This window comes from Amia ocellicauda, chromosome 1 (genome assembly GCF_036373705.1).
Source record: "Amia ocellicauda isolate fAmiCal2 chromosome 1, fAmiCal2.hap1, whole genome shotgun sequence".
Classification (NCBI taxonomy): domain Eukaryota; kingdom Metazoa; phylum Chordata; class Actinopteri; order Amiiformes; family Amiidae; genus Amia; species Amia ocellicauda.
In genome coordinates, this window is record NC_089850.1 from 60,686,053 (window position 1) to 60,703,767 (window position 17,715).

Here is a 17,715-nt window from a genome sequence, read left to right on the forward strand (position 1 = left end):
TGGCGGCTGTGACTGATACTGACTTACTGTTACACTGACTGACCGATCGACTCGCAGAGCTACAGTACTCTACAAAACCGTACATTACAGTACTGTACAGTACCATGCACTAATGAAGGGAAGCTGCTGTATGTACAATTAAGATTATTCAGTACTGAAGGGTGTTATTCTGCTGGGACCCATTGTAATGGGGGGGTTTGACTGTATTATCATCATTTTGTATAATTTAAGCAGCTTCCATTTTTTTTACAAAACTAGTGTACAATGTTCTATGCAATACAGAGTTGTACACACATACACAACATTAGTAGGGTATACAAGATCAATAGAAAATGATATATAATAACTTCCTATGGCAAAAGCTTTGTTAAAAATAAAGGAGCAATGAACTGTAAAGTGAATGGCACTGACAGAAACAAAGGTGGGTGCATTTGGTGAAAACAGGAGACAACCTAAAGACCTAATAATACATTACATTTGAATAATTAATATCACATTCCGTAGGTTTTCGTTTAAATATAATCTGCTTAACCCTGTACTATCACAAAGAATCAAATAAACGTGATCCAGTTAACTATTAAGTCTGACTTTACATTGAAACTAGTAGCAATTTAATAATGTTTAAAAGTGAATCTGAGAAAGGGGTGGACGACATTGCGGTCCAAAAGCACCAACTTAGTGTTTCAACTAGTGATGTGCAGTTCGCGAACGATTCATTCTTGAGCGACTCATTTTGGTGACCGATGTGACTCGGATCCGTGACGGATTGACTCGGCTCTTCTGATTCGCTGTGACCCGCCATCGCATCTCCTTCAGTGACTCACTGACTCAGTCCGGCGGATTCGTTCGTCCTGGCGAGTCCTTGAGTGCTTTGAAACTGGAGACCGTGTGCGCCATGTTGGTTCCAAATTCCCTCTTGCTTAGTGCATAAGAAATACATATGTATGAGCCAAAATGGCGTCAATTACATAATCCAGACCGAGTATAGACTACTGTCAGAAAATGAGATTAGACGTTTATGCTAAATTATATACCGTACATAATATGTGTGTGTATTACAGTCCGTATTCATTGGGTACGTCTGCCAAACGAAACAAATTATATATATATATATATATATATATATATATATATATATATATATATATATATATATATATATATATATATATAATAAATCGCAATGAGGTCTGTTTTTGTAATGTTTTATACACATAAAAGTCAAGTCATCTTGAGGTAAATCAACAAAATTACCTATAATAATATTAATATTAATAATAATTGAGATACACCTATGGGCAAGACATTTATGTAATGATATTATTATTTCTTAGCAGACGCCCTTGTCCAAACAATATATTACATTTAATTAGATTAATCGTGTTGGCTAAATAATGTTAATGTCAAATCCAGGCTTTTCCTGGCTTCTGTGGTGTGCAGTGAACGACTCGTTGTTTCCGGTTCAAGTCTGTGTAACCCGTCCTGATTCGGGCTGCATTGGTGCGAGTCACTGAATCAGTGAACGAAATGAATCAAATGAATCGATCACTAAAAAGAATCGAACTGCCATCACTGGTTTAACATGATCGGAGCCAAAATGGCGGCTGTGCTAACCGCGCTAGGCTTTTATGCGCAGGCTCGACAACAACTGGGCGCCTCCCTACTATCGATAGCATCCAATGAACGCCCTCCTCTGCTACGTCTCTTCCTTCCAGCCAATCCGCTTGCCGAAACAGGAACGGTGTAGGCCAGCGATTGGTTGGTTTGAATAAAGCAGGATGCGAGGAGTTCCAAATTCAAAAGTAGCGTGTTGTTGTTTGTGTACTCATGATAGAAGAGAGGGATAGGGAGAACACGACACAGAAAGAAAGAAAGAAAGAAAGAAAGAAAGAAAGAAAGAAAGAAAGAGCAAACATAACAGAGGGTAACACACTCGTCTGAGAACACGAAGAACAGAAGTCGGAAAGAACGGAGAGAACTTATCGAAGGTAAAACTGACCTGCTTTATTATTAAGAACAGTAACAGTGACACTGCATGACATGTGGTTTTAATCTCGCAGTTCCACAGTGACGAGCGTGCATTTTAAACACAACACATACAATACACCACACTAACAATAAAGTGTCATATATTTAATACTGTACAGCACAGACCATTAATGCTGCGCTGAGGGGGAGAGGGATCGAGAGAAAGAAAGCAATCCAGATCTGACTGTAAAGCTGGCAGTCGTCCCTTCTTTGTGATTATATACAGGCTGCTGTACTGGAATGTTTGAATCCCTTTCAATTCAGACACTTTTATTTGATTTCATGTAGTGCAATTTTTGACCAAACCAGACTCGTTGATCAATCTTATATTTTATGTTGGAACATTGTTAAAGCCCAGAGAGAGAACTAAGAAGATGATTGAACTTTGTTTAGCCCTGTGAAGACTACGCTTTGGCCTGACACTAAATAGGAAAAACAGTGGATTTAGTTAGAATATTTCTTTGCATTGATTTCCTTAAACTATCAGTCAACTGTGTTTGCACTGTGTGGTGTAATGTGCAGTACATAAAGCTGTCCAGTGAGTGTGTGTTGCAGTATGTGTAGTCTGTCTGTGGTTGTGGTGTGTGGAGACTCCACACTGCGTTAGTGTTTGTATTGTGTGTGAAGTAACAGTCCAGGGGAGTAATGGACTCTGTCTCCTGTGTGTCAGCAGATCTGTCCACAGAGCCGCACAGACTCTCACTGTTACCATAAAGGTATAAGGTTGAAATTCAGAGGTTACAACATGGGTGCCAGAGAGAGCAAGTGTGCTGTTGAGACCCCCAAAGCAGAGTCCAGGTGCCAGCCAATCAGCAATAAGCATCTCCACACCGCAATGGACCCGAGATCCCCCACTGATGGCATCAACAGAACACCTATACAGGTAACAAAATTCAAATGGCATGATGGGAATGCTCTGGTATTGCCAAAGCTTTAAAAACGTGTTACAAGGACAATAAGACACCGAGTAATACAAATAAATCATAATATAAACCAGAATGTGAAAACACAGACCAACATGGAATTAAACAATAAAACATCGACTGCTTTGTCAGTTCCTACACACTGTCCCTCACATATTTGGCTGCTAGAGGTGCAGTCCGCTCTTCCTCTCCCAGGGGGATGGATGATTCATGTGATCTGGGAGTTTTAACTCTGGTAACAGGATTTCAAATGTAGGGATGTATTTGGCCTGTATGTCTCGGTATTCTGAGCAGGACAACAGTCTCTGTTACGACCTTGTATCTCACAGTCTTCTCTGGTGACCCAGGTTTTTTTCAGTTGCCAGGCTGTACTCACCGAGTCTGTATTTTGTAAAAATGTCTATTTTATTTTTATTGTAGGTATTCTGCTAATTAGATGTTTCTGTTTAGTTCCTGATAGCATTGAAGTTTATGAAAACAAATACAGAACACTTGAACTTTCATTTGCAAGTTAATTTGCATGTAATTGCACTTATCTGCAAAAAGTTAATTATGCATTTAATTTGGTATTTACATATTCTAAAATGAAAGTATTTGTACTTATATTTTAAGTACTAGAAATGTATCCAAACTATTTCAGAAACATCACAAAAGCCGTAGTTCCCTGTGTGACTGTATTTAGTTGGAGGGACGTCACATTTGTGTTGGCGAATTCCCCATATGCAGTCATTGGCAGTCAAATTTAAAATTAAAGTATCTGCATTACAAAATAACTGGGAATTACAGATCACAGATGATCATGCATATCGCAACATTTTAAACATTTGTAACTTTAATTGATATAGAGCACTTTAAAAGCACTTCTGTATTTTCTCACGCAATACTCTTTTGGTTTATTACTGTTATTACAGGTATTATTCAGGTATTTTTGTTGGGCAGTGTTCACCTGTATACTGGAAGAAAATAAACATGACATACTTTAATCCCAGAATACAGTTATAGTGAATAAAATGATACCAGTATATATGATCTATTGCCCAACCCTAATGAGGGAAACCACATCAATGATCAGTGGATTTCTATTACTATTGCTGTTGATTGCAGTGTATCTGTACTGTTGCAGGTGAACGATGTCAAAGGCCAGAGGGTGGGGCTGGCTGAGACCCTGGGCCTGGAAGACGACCCCCGCTCCCCCACGCTTGGTGTCTCCCGCACCCCCATGAAGGATATCACGGCAGGTAGGACTGTACCACCATGGAAGGAAAACGAGGGAGTTGGAGTTGTGTATTTGTAAGTGTTGATGTACTGTGTTGTACGGGCACTCGGCCAGTGTTCACACTTCTCTCTGTCTCAGGCACGGTGACGTCCTTTGTTCGCCGACTGAATGAGCTCTTTGTCGATGACGGAGAGGAGGATGTGAAGAAGCAGGAGGGGGAGGAAACGGGGGCGCACAGTGAATCCAAGCCCCTCCCCTCTGCCTCGGTGTCTGACCTTGGTTTTGAGCCCAGTGTCTACGGCCAGAGTGACCCCTCTGTGACGCTTGCCCTGCTACCTCCAGCCTCCGAACAGAACGCCCTCCCTCCCCAGCCCCACACCTCTACGACTGAGCAGCAGAGCGAGGGCTCTGACCCTATCTCGCAGGCTGACTCTCTCCTGGCCGCTTCAGGTGGGGCTGGGCTAGTTGAAGCCCCTCACAATACACCTAGGATCAGAGAGGCGGACACCGTTGCCACAGCCAGCACCTCCGCAGAGCTCGGGGGGATGAGTGAGACCGCTGAGGACTCCGTAAGCTGGCCCGCAGTGGTGCAATATGACACTATCTCTGACTCCACCCAAATTCACCAGCTGCCCTTGCCTGCATCCCAAACCTGTGACCTGGGGTTGAGTGACTGCCCCACAACACCCCCCCACACTGCCCCCTGTGGTGAGTCCCTTGAGGTTGAGGTGGCCTCCCTTCTTACAAATGAGGGCAGTACTTCCCAATCAGGGCCCATCTCTCCAGCCTGCCCAGACCCCCAAGCTCCTGCCTCCAGTGGGTCCCCGGTCCAGACTGCCTCCAGCAGCCCAGTTCTGAAGAGAAGCCAAACCGCAGCAGACCCCCAGACTGTCGTGTCCCCCTTTCTTCAGCCTCAGTGGCTCCGATCAGGCCTGGAGTGGGGCGTCCCAGGGAGAGGCCGGGGGGGCAAGCAGGCCGCCCCCACCCCCTCCCTCAGTGGGGAGTGTCCCACCCCCGAGAGGAGAGTGAGCAGCCGGGCCGGTGCAAGGCCTGCTGGGAGTCGCGTCAAGGGCCAGAGCGCCCCAGGAAAGAAAGGTGAGAGTGGAGGGTTTTTTTTCATAAGTCGTTTTCATTGTCTTCCTTTCACTGTGTCTCTCTCTGTCTCCCTATCCCTGTGTTATTCTCTCACTTCAAGTCTCACCCTTGCCATTACAGTTGAAGCAGTTTGTCTCAATGTACACAACATTGCAAATACAGCAAAGTAAAGTGGAATACAAACTGGTACAGAGCAATAGAAAATTAACTTTCTCTGTCTCTCGTTCTCTCTCTCTCTCTCTCTCTCTCTCTCTCTCTCTCTCTCAGAGAGGTGTAGTAAGGTCCTGCTCAAAGAGGGTCGCTCTCCACTGCAGATCCTGAAGGAGACAAACTCCCCCCGAGACCGACAGATGGACAGACACCTAGTGGTAACTTTGCAATTCTATTCAACTTACTACTGTGGTTGCTGGGTGGTGGATGGATGCCTTAATTAAAGGAATACTTGGACACAGTGTCTGTCTTTGTCTTAAATCTGTAAAAGCACTCGATTGATTGTACTGGACTGTAGTGAAGTTCAGTTGATGTAGTCATTTTTTATACTATGCTGTATTGATCTCTCTCTCTTCTTCAGATTAAGAAGCAGCTCCCCCTCTTGGCAGCTCTGGACAGACAGGCTGACAGACACAGCCAGGCCGGGACCGTGGGCAAGGAGAACCACCTCAGATGAACATCCAGATGGACAGAGAGGAGGAGGGAGGGGGGTCTCTCACACTAAATATTACACCCCAGTCTTTTTTAAACCCCTTTCTCTCACTCTCTCTGTGTTTTGGAATCTCTATTCATCATTTTTTCTTTCCTTAGTCTGTCAGCCTCTCTGTGTGTTAAAGCTGTGCTGTACATATGTCTACTATATGTGTATGGGTACAGTTGTCAAAGGGCTGTATTTATGGGTTGTGTTACCAAAGCACTTAAATTGTATTCTACGATAATAACACATTCTCTCTCTCTCTCTTTCTGTTTGAATCTCTATTTAATGTGTTGTTTCTCTGTCACTGTCAATCTCTTTGAATCTTTTTCAAATAGATTCTCTGTCTCCCTTTCTTTGTCTAGCTGTGTTTCCTAATGAGTGACTGTCTATTTGAGTGTGATTATCTTCTCTCTGCGTTATTGATTTGAAATTGTGAATAAAATATTTTATTTGATTTTACTGGGCTGTTGGTGTTCACTGTGTGGCGTGTGCCTGTCAGGGTGATACAGGTGTGAGCAGCACATATATTGAGGCTTGTGGTGAACAGTTGCTTGAAGTCGAGCTCAGTGACACAAGATGATACTATTAGGCATAGAGGGACATAGGACAAATATACTCCAGTTTGAAGATAAATTTGTGGGGGGCAGGTGAGTAAAAGTGAGATGCGTCTGTGTCTTTGTGTTTCCGTGGGGTGAGGCGGTATTGGTGGATGTGGAGAGAGTGCTCTTGCTGCAGATGTAGTTATTTGGGGGTCTCGGGGCAAGATCTCATCTGCCTTCTTTTTCGAAAGCCCTAAAACACGATATTGAGGAAAAATGAATCTGTCGACTCTCAATATGTCAGTACTCCACTCCACACTTTACACACTGCTCCCCCCACCCTCTACCGTCTTCACTCAGTTCAATCTCCCGGACAATTCCCGATTCCCTCTCTGACCTGAATCAGTGTCTCCGCAAACTGAAAGGATAAAACTAAAAAATATGGCTAAATTAACATTGTTTTTGTTGTTAACAAATTGTAGAAGAACACTGCATACACTAACTATACAGCAGTGTGTGTTTACTTCTATATAGACATATTGATCTATTGTAATGACAAACGCACACATTCACATATATGTACTTGCATAGACGCACACAAAGACTGACACACAAAAACATGAACCCACTCGCTGACGCATACACACTCACTCAGTCACTGAGACCGGCCGGCACACACTCACTTGAAGGATTCCACAGACGCTGACTTCAATGCAGAATTCTAGTTTTATTGAAAAGTATCTTTATCCTTAAAGTGTGAAAACCCTTCTACAGTGACCACCTTACTGACTGACAGACAGACGGACTGACACTCTGGTCGGAAATGTGTGCAAGGGGGGGGGTGGGGGGTTGATTGATTGTTAACATGACTTAACAAGGAGACCAATTTAAGATCTTAGTGAGATGGACAGAAGAGAGGGAGAATGGAGAAGGTTTGGGAAGAAAAAGGGGGAAATGGATGAAAGAGGGATAGGTGAAGTAAAAGGAGTAATAGAAGCAAGCAGAAAAAGAGAATGAAAGAGGTAGATTGTACCCTGATGGGAGAACAGAGTGATGGCTCTAAAGAGAGAGAAAATGATTCTAATCGAGAGGGCCCAGAGTGCCGTCCTATGGTGGAGGGAGCAGTGGGGAAAACTGCACTTATCTCAGCCCCTCTGCCCTGTCTCCCTCCCTGGCCTTCCTACCACCTGCAAAGAAATGTAGGGGCTATAGTTCACTGATGGAAAGCAACACCCAACAATTCTGACCCCGAACCTAATTTAACTTAGTTCACTAACACCCAGACATCTCACCACCAGCTCAGTCTTCTATAGAGAGCTTCCTATTCACAGTGTCTTTAGTGATAATTATCTTGTCATTATGGATGTGCTTTGATTGCTTTTTATCAATCGCAGTAATGCTAGTTATAATATTATTAACAATAATAAGTACTTGTCTGTCTGTCAGCAAATAAAACTAGTTCATTTGAAATCGGAAATGAAGAACAAAAAAACAAAAAAATGAATAAAGTAATTAACAGACTGTTGTGCCTGCAGAATAAATTAGTAATAAATACATAAATAAATCAAATAAATAGGCAGGCTAAACTGAGTGTGTGCTGGCTTGCTTATTACAAGGGACTGAGAAGAGCTCAGCGGGGACAGACACCAATTTGGCTCCGCCACGGATCCGCCTACCCCTTCAGTTGAAGGCAGTACTTGATCAAATATGACTGCTGATGGGCATCAGTTTCACATATGTTGCACTTTGCATGAGGTTATATATATATATATATATATATATATATATATATATATATATATATTCATATATCTGTAGTGCTACTTTGTTCTAAAATCTAATCAATTCAGTTAGTCAGAGGATACATCAATGAGCCAAATCCAATAGAACGAAGGCATTACTCTAAAATAAATTTGAGATACAAGAACAGTAATTTAATTAGCTTTCTAAAAATAGGACAGCTTGTTAATGATGTATATATATATATATATATATATATATATATATATTTAATACAATACTAATATAAGTAATTGTTGAGTTGTATATATAGTTGCTGATTGGATTCTTATGTGAGAACATATATCTTATCCTATGGAAAGATATTCCTACAGATTTTTATTTCAGCAAATATCACAGTTTCTATTTCTGTTAAGGAGGACAGTGAAAGAGAGAGATAGAGAGAGGAGGAGGAAACAAGTGAGACAAAAACTATTTATCTGTCTGTCTTTGTTAGGATTTGCCCATTATTGCACTACTGTGCATTGTCTTTCTTCTCATAGTCTTTCTCAACTGGTCTTCTGGTCTGGTATTGTTGGGAGGATCAAACAGAAATGTATTCAGACACACAGAAAGACTTGTACATGTACAAACGTCTGTCTACTTGTCTGTCTCTCAGAACGGGCTTTGGTTTTAGAAAACACAGACAGATACACAGATACACTGTTGAGTCAAAGGAACTTCTTTCTCCATCTCTCTCTTTCACCCTCTCCTTCCCCCCTTTCACTCCTTCTCTCCCTCTCTCCTACTCCCCTCTGTTTTTCTCTTTCCACTCTATCTCCCCTCTCTCTCTCCTGGAGGACCCCCTCAGTTCCAGATTTTCAGGAAGCTATCCCAGGATCCTGTGCAGGCAGCCATGCCATCACAGGTCACTCCAATGCAGCTTACACGGTTATCATGACCAGAGAGAACTCCTGAGAGGGAGAGAAAGAGGGAGAGGAGGGGAAGAGGGTGGGAAGGAGGTGGGCAGAGTGAGAAGGAGAGCATATGGGATGAGAGAGAGGGTGGGAGGATTAATACAGCATAAATGCAATACCCAAAATATACTTTAAAGACATTTATAACACAGAGTGCTTCATTCAGACTCTAGCAATGATCCAACACAGAAAGATTAATTCAATAATATAATATAGACCCTGGAAACACTCTTAACACATAGAAAGAATAATGCAGACCCTAATATAAACCCCAGAGAAACTCCTGACACAGAGAAATTAATACTAATCCTACAATAGACCCCAAAGAAAACTCCTAACACAGACACATGACATAAAGACCCTAATACTGACAGGACACAGACACAACCACCACCCCCAACCCCAACCCCCATGCCCGTTTTACTCACCCACTCTCTCGGCCTTCAGGGCGTCCCAGATGTTGCAGTTGAAGTCATCGTACCCGGCCAGGATGAGCCTGCCGCTGCGGGACATGGCAATGGAGGTGATGCCACAGATGATGCTCTCGTGGGAAAAACTAATCAGCTCCTGGTCAGCGCGGAGGTCAAAGAGCTTGCAGGTGGCATCATCTGAGCCTGTGCAGATGGCATTACCATTGGGAAAGAACTGGGGCAGAGAGGGAGACAGAGAGGAGGAGGGAGTTACTACAGACATAGAGGAGCGTCAATGGTGCAGTGGTGAACAGAGACAGTCCCTTTGCATCGATATTAACAGTGTATCAGTCAGTGTTAGTCACTCAGTGTATTAGAGGGTGTCAGTCAGTGTGTCAGTCACTCACGCAGATGGCGTTGATGTCTGATTCGTGCCCAGTGAAGGTCTGCCTGCAGGCTCCCTCCCGGACGTCCCACAGCTTGGCCGAGGAGTCGCAGGCCCCGGAGATGAACAGGTTGAATTCGGGCGAGACAGCCAAGCTCATGCAGTCTCCAGTGTGGCCTGTGAACACTGTCTTCTGCGTGCCTGTCTCAATATCCCATAGAGCGCTGCGAGAAAGTGAGAGAGAGAGGGAGAGAGGGAGAGAGGGAGAGGGGGAGGATTGTGGGGGAGGGGGAGAAAGGGTGGGTGTTATTATTATTATCATTATTATGATGATTATGATGATGATGATGATGATGATGATAATTATCAGCGTTACCAGGTGGTGTCTCCAGAGCTGGTCACGATCTCATTGTCGTTCAGGAAGCGGCAACAGGAGAGGTAGCCTGTAACACATCAGCTGACATCAATTGAAATCAAGAGCATGTAACATCACCTGAAATAATTAAAGACTATGTAAACCTGGATGAGAGAGAGACAGACATTGATAGAGACAGTTATACAACAACAGGTAGAGAGAAAGAGAGAGAGAGAGACACTAATGGTGACAGTGATACAGAGACAGAAACAGAGACATAGAGACAGTTATACAGTGACACACAGAGAGATGCTGATAGAAACACAGTGCAATGGATATCACATTATTGCAGACACAGAGAGAGACAGCAATACAGACACAGAGAGTCTGTCCAACTGCAGACACCGCTGCCATGTCCGCTGACCTGTGTGGCCAGCCAGCTCTCGGCTGACTTTGACATTGCCCTCCCTGGTCTTGAGGTTGTAGATGGAGCACATGTTGTCCAGGCCTCCACATGCCACAAAGTTCCCAGAGGGAGCGTATGAGCATGTCATCACCCACGAGGACTTCAGAGGGATTGCATTCACCTGGGCAGAGAGGGAGAGAGCGAGGGAGTGAGACAGTGGGAGCAGGGGTGCTCCTAGCGTGAACGAAACACCCTTTACTTGTGTGAATGCTGTGCACCACCCCCACACACCATGTGTGAACGAAACACCGCTGGTGCCACCCCAAGATTTTCATTGGCCCCATCTGACCACCCCTATGACAAATGGCTGGGGGCGTCACTGAGTGGGAGAGGAGAAAGGGAGGAGAGAGAGATAGTGGGAGAGGGGGGTGAGAGAGGAGAGGGAGGGTAGTGAGAGAGGAGAGGGAGAGGGAGTATGAATGGAAAGAGAGGTAACAGACTGGAAGAGAGGGAGGGAAAGATGATGGGAGAGAGGGAGGAGAAGAGAAAAGAGGAAGGGAAAGGAATGGGGATGGAGAGGGAGGGAGAGAGGGGGAAGGAAAAGCAAGAGAGGGAAGGTGGAGGGAGGAGAGAGAGAGGCAAGAGAGAGAAGAGAGGGGGAAGGGGAGAGAGGAGCTTACAGACAGACAGACAAATAGACAGTTACCTTATTAGTTGTGTAGCTGTCCCACACAATCAACTTTCCATCCTGTGAGGCACTGACCAACAACCTTAGAGAGACGGAGAAAGAGCAACACACTGTAAAACACTGTACGCACCTATTACACTATATCTGCATCTGGTGAACTTATACATATACAGTTTATCAACCTGTCAATGAGTTTGTCAGATAGTATGTCAGTGTTGAACACTGTTTCAAGGTATTATACAGTATTACAATAATTAGTACAGGTGTACTTACTGTATTTCACAGTACTTGGTACATATAGTTTCATAGGCCGGGTCTGTAGTTAGAGCAGGTGGATATTGATGTAGTCAGGCTCAGTGTTTTACAGTGTTATTCTGGTGTATAAACAGTCGGGTACAGTGTTTTACAGTGTAATTCTGGTGTTTACACTGTCGGGTACAGGCGTATACACGGTTGTACAATGCTTGGATGACAGTACCTGGAGTCGGTGCTCCAGTGCATGGCGTAGATCTTGGCCAGGTGTCCTCTGAGCGTCTTCCTGGTCCTCATCTGGATACGCCCCACTACCTCTGTCCCTGCGACGATGTCCGCCAAGGTCGTGTCGGCCACTGCCTTTCGTGCTTCCTGGTCACCATGGCAACCACAGTATCAGCATCAAAATCATCATCATTTCCATTGGCAAGATTGTCAGTCACCATTATAACTGTCATTGTAGATACTTTAAAACTATAATCAGTCCTGGAATCTTTTGTTTTAATGTAAATGTAATGTATTCATTGTTATGATTTTATCGATTGATATCCCAAATAAAATATTTGATAAAAATGTTATATATATATTATTGTTAATCAGTTGACTGGTCTGTATCTTACAGTGATTTGATTTTTGAGGGTCTCTGCCTCTTTGCGAAGCTGCTCCACTTCTCCCATAGTTGCTAGGTGCTGTCACTGATGATAACGAACAGGAAGTGAGGTCAATGGGAACAAATTTCTAGGAGAAAAGGAGAAAGACATTATTATTATTATTATTATTATTATTATTATTATTATTAGTAGTAGTAGTAGTAGTAGTAGTAGTAGTAGTAGTAGTAGTAATAAAAACAAATTTTCTTAATTTCTAAATCACAGTTCCACTACTTGCCCAATGGAAAACTGTCCCTGCAAAAACCAAGATCATTCCCTCAATTACCAAATGCTTCTTGCATGGTGCACAATTAAGTTTCCTTCTCAAATATTGCAAATCCAAAAACTTCCAAAAAATCATGACTTATGCTCAATTGATTCATAATAATAGATGTTGATTGTTAGCAACAGCTAATATATAGTATTAAAGTGACATAATTGCATCTATAATAGTAATAATCCATCCATCCATCCATCCATCCCTTATCAGTAATCAGTTTAATCCAGTACAGACTCACTGTATTATTCTTATTATTAAGAACATAACATAAGAAAGTTTACAATCGAGAGGAGGCCATTCAACCCATCGTGCTCGTTTGGTGTCCATTAATAACTTAGTGATCCGAGGATCCTATCCAATATTATTGTTATTGTTGTTGTTGTTGATATTATTTCATAGCAGAGACCCTTACCCAGGGCAATTGTTAAAATACCACATAACTTTTTATGCTAACACTGTACAGTGAGGAAGAGGGACATTTTAACACAGACACATGTTCACAAAAACAGAGAGACAGAGAGAGAGAACGAGAGGAAAGCAAACCTCACTGTTCTGAGAATTGTAATAGTTACTTTAGCAATCGAGAAAATCTGTATTGTGACATTGAGCTGCAGTTCCCCTGCTGTGCTTGAAAAGAGGAAGGAGGCACATTTTCTTACTCATAGTTTAGTGTCAAGACATTAAAGAATGAAAAAGCACCTAACAATTGAATACATGTCCATTATTTTCACTCTTATGCTTGTCTCTTTCTCTCTGTCTCTCATTTTCTCCCTCTTTCAGTGTTAATGTATTATTGTGGTCATTCTTTCAGTCAGTGTTCATACACTAGCTCTCAACACACTCTTTCTCTCTGTGATTCTATTATTTGTTTTGCAAAGTGTCTATCTTGCTATTTTACACATTGAAAACTGGACTGACCAGCCCCATAGACACACATCCACACCTACTCTACTTAAATACACTATATACACAAACTAGATACTAATGCACACACACACACTACCTGTCTAATACACGGTTTTACACACACACACAAATTAATACACACACTATACACATATACACACAATATAGACACACCTACACACAAACCTACAACATTTACAGAATTCCTGTACAGACACTATACTAACACACATACTAACTTATGGTACACACACTCAGTGTATCTGTATTATCCCCAATACTCTCTCTCTCTCTCTCTCTCTCTCTCTCTCTCTCTCTCTCTCTCTCTCTCTCTCTCTCTCTCTCTCTCTCTCTCTATCTCTCTCTCTCTCTCTCTCTCTCTCTCTCAGATTTGCTTGCAGATGTAAATATTTTGGTGTTATTGGCCTCTCCTCTCTTCCCCTCTTCCCCTCTGCCCCTTTCCCTGTCTCCCTCCCTTCCCCTCTCTCTTGCTCTGTGATTTCCATAAAGTATGCAAAGTCTAAACTGACCTGGTCACCTGTGCGAACTCGTCTCTCTCTCTCTCTCCCTCCATCTCTTTGCCTGTCTCTCGGTATCTGTGTTGTATTAGACTGCACAGTGCTATAATGTTATACAGCACTCTAAAAGATTGTACTGAAATGTATTTTCTTGTATTGCACTTACTCTAATGAACTCGTTGTACTGTTCTGTATTGTATTGTGCAATTTATACACCAGTATATGTTAATGTAGTGTACTGTATTATAATATAATATTCTATACTGTACTGCATTGTATTGTATTGTGATGTACTGTACTATATTGTGTTGCATTGTACTATGTTACAGAGACGTTTATTGTATTGTATTGATCTATGTTATATCATACTGTATTTCATGCAGGTACATCACATAGACAGGTAGATATATATGTTCTAACATCACTACTACTACTGATAATAATAATAATAATAATAATAATAATAATAATAATAATAACACATTAACAATACTCTCTTACCTTCAAGAGTGATCAACAATTGTTTTCTTTGGTTCTCTCTTTGCTGTCTGCTTTTAATTGTTGTAATCGTTATCTGTCTCTCTATCACTCTATCTCTATCTCACTATCTGTCCGTTTCTCCTTCTTTCTCTGCCTCTGTTTGTATTTCAGTCCTAATCTTGTGACTTCATGAATTTGACTAAAATTTGTTTGAGTTAGAGAGAGAGCGAAGGAGAGCGATAGATGAAGGGAGGGACAGAGGGAGGAGAGAGAGAGAGAGAGAGAGAGAGAGAGAGAGAGAGAAGAAAGGGAGAATCAGATTTTTCTTTCTTTCTTTCTTTCTTTCTTTCTTTCTTTCTTTCTTTCTTTCTTTCTTTCTTTCAGTATTTGCCCTTGTACCACTGGCTTGACAGATGAAAAAATATATAAATCTTTACAAATAAACAGAGATAAACAGATAGATAGATAGATAGATAGTAGTAGTAGTAGTAGTAGTAGCAGCAGGAATAGTAGTGGCAGTATCACAAGAAGTAATGGTAGTAGGAGTAGTAGACATGGTAGCAATTAGAGTCAGTAACTATAAAATACAGTAAATAAAACAGTATATATGTATAACATATAAGAGATCTAAGTTAATATATACTCTGAGAGAGAGGTTAAAATGCTTATGTTTGGGATTGGGGCAGAGTTCATAAAGATTTACTGTCTGACTGGACACTGCTGTTCATAATAATAATAATAATAATAATAATAATAATAATAATAATAATAATTATTATTATTATTATTATTATCATTATTATTATTATTATTATTATTATTCAGATAGAGAGAGAAAGGAGGGGTAATACAGAAACTGATTGACTGACTGGACAGTACAGTACATTAACACACTGGGGGGTGAGAGGTGAGAGGTGAGAGGTGAGAGAAAGGGAGGGGGGAGGGGGGAGCATTAATCCCCAGCTGGGGGATTTAGGGAGGGAATCCGTTTGGCTAAAACACTGACTGATCCGATTAGTGAGAAAGACTGACTGCTCTTTAACATGGGATCAGAGAGGGAGGGAGAGAGGAAGAGAGAGAGAGCTTGCTATAGTCACACACTGACTGACTTCACATTCAGCCACGAGAGAGGAGATTACTATACATACACACTAACCGACTGACAGGACACTATAGTGCATTAACACTAAGTCCGAAGAAGAGGGGAATAGAGAGAGAGAGAGAGGCTAATACAGACACAGTAACTGGACACTACAGTACATTATAACACTGCTTTGAGAGAGAGGGGGAGAGAGAGAGAGAGAGAGTCTAAAATAAAGTATTTGTACATCGTAGTAAGGCCACTTTTACTTGCAAACAACATTTCCCATGACCCTTTGCTTCTGCCCTGTGTGCTGTGTGAAGCACGCTCAGTCCTGATCTGCTCTGGTGACCACTAAACTACATTTACCATTAGCCTCTGCGCCTCTCACATTAGAAAGTCACTGAATCTGATTTACAATTGCATTAACAGTAAGGATGTATTATTCTTTTTTTCTTAATTTCTTTCCCTTTCTTTCATTCATGCTATAGTTCCTTGTACTGCATTGTACTAAACTTTATTTGATAGTACTGTTTGTATTAAACTGCCTTGTAGTAGTTTAACGGCACCGTCCTGCAGTCTGTGGTACTACAGCTGTAAGGTGATGCATTGTAGAGGATTATAATGCACTGGACCCTGTATTGTACTGCTGTGTTCTCTACCTTCTGGTACTGAAGTGTGCAGTGCTATATTGTATTTGTCTGTATGCTCTCCCTCTTGTATCACAAGACTTTTTGTCATTTGTCATTTTGGTTAAACACAGAGCTTTATTATTATTATTATAACAACAATGATGCCAGTGAACTATGAAAAAGTAAACAGAACCCAGCTTACCTTCAGTCCTGAACAAGTAGTAAACTCTTTACGCTTCTCCCTTTGTTCCCCTTCCTTTTCCCCCCAAACTTCTCTTTCTTTCTTCTCCTTGGCAACACTCTCCCTCCCTCACTCTTTCTCAATCTTCAGCTCAGAATGAAGCTGCCCAGTGAATTCTCCGTCTCTCTCTCTCTCTCTCTTTCTCCCCTCTTGTCCCACGATGAACAGATGAGAGCGGGGGATTGGGAGGGATGAAGGGAGATCAGCAATGAAGGGATAAACGGAGGGATGGAGGGAGGGGGAGAGAGAGAAAAAGAGATAGATAGATAGATAGAGAGAGAGAGAGAGAGAGAGAGAGAGAGAGAGAGAGAGAGAGAGAGAGAGAGAAGAGGTAAAGAGATTACTTAGAAATCAGGTTATAGGGTCAAATGACACCAAGGGGTAAAAGAGAGAGAGATAGAGAGAGAAAATGCAATGGCAAGACAAAGAGGGATGGGGGGAATGAGAAAAATAGGCCATAGAGGGCAAAAATGGGAAAGGGATAGGGAATGGAGAAAGAGAGAAGGATGGAGGGAGAGTAATCGAGACAGAGAGGGATATATAAAATGGTTCCAACTTTTATAATAGAAAGTATTCAAATCCTTTTCGAAGGAACAAAATGTTAGTTTCAGCCCAGAGAGAAAACAGGGTTTAAGACCGACCTACAGCTCTATGGAGTCTAAAGATTACCCACTGTCTTACACCCTATACACTATTTACTAGTTACTATTTACACCCTGTCTTAACTTGAAATATTTATTTTACTCTTTGAGCTAAAACCATGTTTCCACAAACTACTGACACTGAAATGACGCCCCTGCTCAGTCAGAGGAGTTTACGGAACAATATTTACAACACAAAACTAATCACAGGAGTACATTGTTTCTGTCGTTGTTACTGGGTGGGGGGTGTGTGGAAGGAGAGTGCGAGAGTTTGTCAGCAGTAACAAGTTCAGCAGAATTAATTAGCTCAGTGTTAATTGGATATCCGGCCCGGGAAGAATCTCATTAAAGACTCAGTGCATTGACATAATGACTGCGTCACCGAAACACTGACAGAGATAGAGAGAGAGAGGGAGGGAGGGTTGGGCTGTAGGTCAGGCTGTTAGGTTAATACAGATGCATTTAGTGAACACTACAAATATTCAACACTGATCTGAGAGAGAGAGGTGGGGTAAATATAGTGCAAAGAGAGAGGAAAAAGTGACAGAGGTAGGAGAAAGGGAGAGAGAGACATTGGGGTTAATATAGTGTAGACAAAAAGACTG

The 17,715-nt window shown here is 42.0% G+C and overlaps 2 protein-coding genes across 4 annotated transcripts; one reads left to right on the forward strand and one right to left on the reverse strand.

The window, feature by feature from the left end:
- The first annotated feature begins 1,763 nt into the window (after positions 1-1,763).
- On the forward strand, positions 1,764-6,409 carry cdca3 (cell division cycle associated 3). 2 transcript variants are annotated; one of them, XM_066712148.1, is made up of 6 exons: positions 1,764-1,988; positions 2,699-2,911; positions 4,075-4,189; positions 4,306-5,262; positions 5,530-5,630; positions 5,834-6,409. In XM_066712148.1, the coding sequence occupies exons 2-6, from the start codon at positions 2,774-2,776 to the stop codon at positions 5,927-5,929; spliced, it is 1,407 nt and encodes a 468-aa protein (XP_066568245.1). In that variant the 5' UTR covers positions 1,764-1,988; positions 2,699-2,773; the 3' UTR covers positions 5,930-6,409. The 2 variants fall into 2 exon arrangements, with proteins under 2 accessions (XP_066568245.1, XP_066568236.1); XM_066712139.1 differs by having other exon boundaries at positions 1,768-1,988; positions 2,702-2,911.
- Positions 6,410-7,196: 787 nt separating this feature from the next.
- On the reverse strand, positions 7,197-16,687 carry gnb3a (guanine nucleotide binding protein (G protein), beta polypeptide 3a). Of its 2 annotated transcripts, none has more exons than XM_066712221.1 (9): positions 16,431-16,687; positions 12,302-12,419; positions 11,908-12,053; positions 11,448-11,511; positions 10,760-10,922; positions 10,357-10,423; positions 10,003-10,204; positions 9,614-9,830; positions 7,197-9,182 (listed from the first exon to the last, which is right to left on the reverse strand). In XM_066712221.1, exons 2-9 carry the CDS (start codon positions 12,356-12,358, stop codon positions 9,076-9,078), a joined length of 1,023 nt encoding a protein of 340 aa, XP_066568318.1. In that variant the 5' UTR covers positions 12,359-12,419; positions 16,431-16,687; the 3' UTR covers positions 7,197-9,075. The 2 variants fall into 2 exon arrangements, with proteins under 2 accessions (XP_066568318.1, XP_066568327.1); XM_066712230.1 differs by lacking the exon at positions 16,431-16,687 and adding an exon at positions 14,537-14,723.
- Between the last annotated feature and the right edge of the window lie 1,028 nt (positions 16,688-17,715).

What these genes read in the sequence shown, in the direction of transcription:
- cdca3 (XM_066712148.1), top strand. Translation starts at nt 2,774, where the DNA reads ATGGGTGCCAGAGAGAGCAAGTGTGCTGTTGAGACCCCCAAAGCAGAG. An exon ending in CATGAAGGATATCACGGCAG is followed by an intron (nt 4,190 to 4,305) that starts GTAGGACTGTAC and finishes TCTCTGTCTCAG; the next exon opens with GCACGGTGACGTCCTTTGTT. An exon ending in AGATGGACAGACACCTAGTG is followed by an intron (nt 5,631 to 5,833) that starts GTAACTTTGCAA and finishes TCTCTTCTTCAG; the next exon opens with ATTAAGAAGCAGCTCCCCCT.
- gnb3a (XM_066712221.1), bottom strand. Translation starts at nt 12,358, where the DNA reads ATGGGAGAAGTGGAGCAGCTTCGCAAAGAGGCAGAGACCCTCAAAAAT. An exon ending in CCCTCAAAAATCAAATCACT is followed by an intron (nt 12,054 to 12,301) that starts GTAAGATACAGA and finishes CATGGTGACCAG; the next exon opens with GAAGCACGAAAGGCAGTGGC. An exon ending in AGAGCTGGCTGGCCACACAG is followed by an intron (nt 10,424 to 10,759) that starts GTCAGCGGACAT and finishes GATGTGTTACAG; the next exon opens with GCTACCTCTCCTGTTGCCGC.